The 1,982-nt window shown below is 31.1% G+C and overlaps 1 protein-coding gene across 1 annotated transcript; it reads right to left on the bottom strand.

Moving 5' to 3' along the window:
* Positions 1 to 439: 439 nt before the first annotated feature.
* LOC109591881 (uncharacterized) lies at positions 440 to 1,971 on the bottom strand. The gene is made up of 3 exons (XM_020007488.1): positions 1,926 to 1,971; positions 1,266 to 1,316; positions 440 to 1,197 (listed from the first exon to the last, which is right to left on the bottom strand). Exon 3 carries the CDS (start codon positions 1,130 to 1,132, stop codon positions 497 to 499), a length of 636 nt encoding a protein of 211 aa, XP_019863047.1. The 5' UTR covers positions 1,133 to 1,197; positions 1,266 to 1,316; positions 1,926 to 1,971; the 3' UTR covers positions 440 to 496.
* Between the last annotated feature and the right edge of the window lie 11 nt (positions 1,972 to 1,982).

The raw sequence follows: 1,982 nt of genomic DNA, 5'->3' as shown, positions 1-1,982 counted from the left end.
TAACTATTGTAAATCATGATAATTTACAAATTCAGGCACATAACTTTTATGTACCACTTTTCAACAACAACTAATTGACTTGTATGTGCATGCATATACATATATACCAGTTTCTCTTGTTTTGAGGAGGTCCTTCAAATGTTCTATTTCCATGGCCATGTCTTTTCTTATGGCTAAAATTTAAGTCATCACAATTATATATTACAAATTACTCCAATGTAAATTACTTGTGTGCACACTTGCGTCATGCTTTAATAATAATTGTTTTTCTGCTTCTGCTTTTTGTTCCTTCGTGAACAACAAGAATTAAAATATAGTTGTAAAATTATTCTGCATACTAGTGATCATTGTCCTTTTTTTCACTACTTTTTTCCTGAATTAAAATTACTGGATATTAAGCAGTTTGTTCTTTTAAAATTTATTACTTTTTGATATTCCTCTTTTAGGCTTGTTTTTGGCTCCTTCTCTTCCAGCAATTGCTCAGTCTCCTGTTAAATCAATTACGAAGAAATACAAAGAAATGTAATACAATTAATTTTACTTTTTCTTCTCTTTCCCACATTATCCAGTATCCAATGGTGAGCTTTTTCAAATCATTCTTTTTCAAAAACTGCAAATTATCCATCAGCTGTGTAATGAGGACTCCAGTGAGATGATACGGAAAGGAGCAAGTGATGCTAATGGAACCACCATTGATATATCTTATCTTCACTAGTTTACCAGATGTCATTGAAAGTATATCTTTAATATCATCCAGTGTTTTCTTGTCAGGTTTCCAGTCAAAAACGTAAGTTATTGTTTCACACAGAAGAGAAGGGTAAGTCGCAGAAGCTTTGAGCTCTTTTTTAAGGTAATCAGCAATGGGATTAGACTGAAAATATTCCTTTGATGTATCAAGGTATTCTTTGATGTGCTTATCAGCTGCTTCAATTTTAAACTGTTCCACCACTCCACAAAAAGGCTCAATATCAACCAATGAGCATTCTTCATCGACAACACTTAGTGTGCTTGAAATATCTTCACACTGTTGTATCTTTTCCTTAAGTTCATTGTTCATGCTAATGATAAAGGCTTTTAACTTTTTCAATTCAATTTTTGCATCTTCAATAGCCTCGCAAACATTAGAAGACATTTTAGCATATGACTTTCTAAGAGTGGTGAATTCTTTTTTCTTGCTTCTGGGAATGGCAATTTCAACTATATTGTATGAATGCATTAAAAAGATCGTGTCTTTAGAATAATAAATACATTCAAGCTTAACGTACCAGTTTTAGATGTAAGTGAGACTGTTTCACTTGATTCAGTATTTGAAACAACTATACAAGGGAAAGATAACAATTTACCTGGCATAATCATTATGATTATTATCAAGAGTAAATACCATATACTGGGAAATTTTTGAGTAGCTAAATTTTTGCAGATTTCGCGTTTTCTTGCTCCGTCACAAAAATAAAAATCATGAAATTCTGAATTTCCATTGCTACGTGGTGGAGTTTACAGGCTATTCGCAAAAATATTATTTCGTGAAATCTTACAAATGCAAAATTTGTGAAAATTTAGCGACGCGAAAATATCCCAGTATACGGTAATACCTAAAGAGAGTATCCATTATTAGATTAGGTTACAAAAAATCAAAATATATTTAGGCCATTGGTCAAATTAATTACGTTATTGTTATCAATTATAATTATTGTTTATTAGTAAAAATAAATTTATCCAAACACTAAATTTTGGACTATAGATAGAATTAATATAAAGTTTTATGAGCATGAGATACATGTATGGCTTAAATTTTTTAGAGCTGCAGAGCATGCTACAATGTACTGTTCCTTCATGTCACTTCAGATTGGCCTTAAACTTAAATGGGCTAATTTTATAACCATGAATATCTTTTAATTAAGGGTACCAGTAGTTTGAAAGTCTACCTTCTTCAGCTTTAATGAGTGAAGTTTCTTCACCGTTGTAAAAAATTACCCCTATAA

Source organism: Amphimedon queenslandica, unplaced genomic scaffold (genome assembly GCF_000090795.2).
Source record: "Amphimedon queenslandica unplaced genomic scaffold, v1.1 AMPQUscaffold_6973_Cont21072, whole genome shotgun sequence".
In the NCBI taxonomy this organism is placed as follows: Eukaryota; Metazoa; Porifera; class Demospongiae; order Haplosclerida; family Niphatidae; genus Amphimedon; species Amphimedon queenslandica.
The sequence above is the reverse complement of the archived record's forward strand: the minus strand, read 5'-3'. Positions and strand labels throughout refer to the sequence as shown.

Bases quoted from the DNA above. Each gene is read 5' to 3' on its own strand.
- LOC109591881 (XM_020007488.1), bottom strand. From the start codon at position 1,132: ATGTCTTCTAATGTTTGCGAGGCTATTGAAGATGCAAAAATTGAATTG.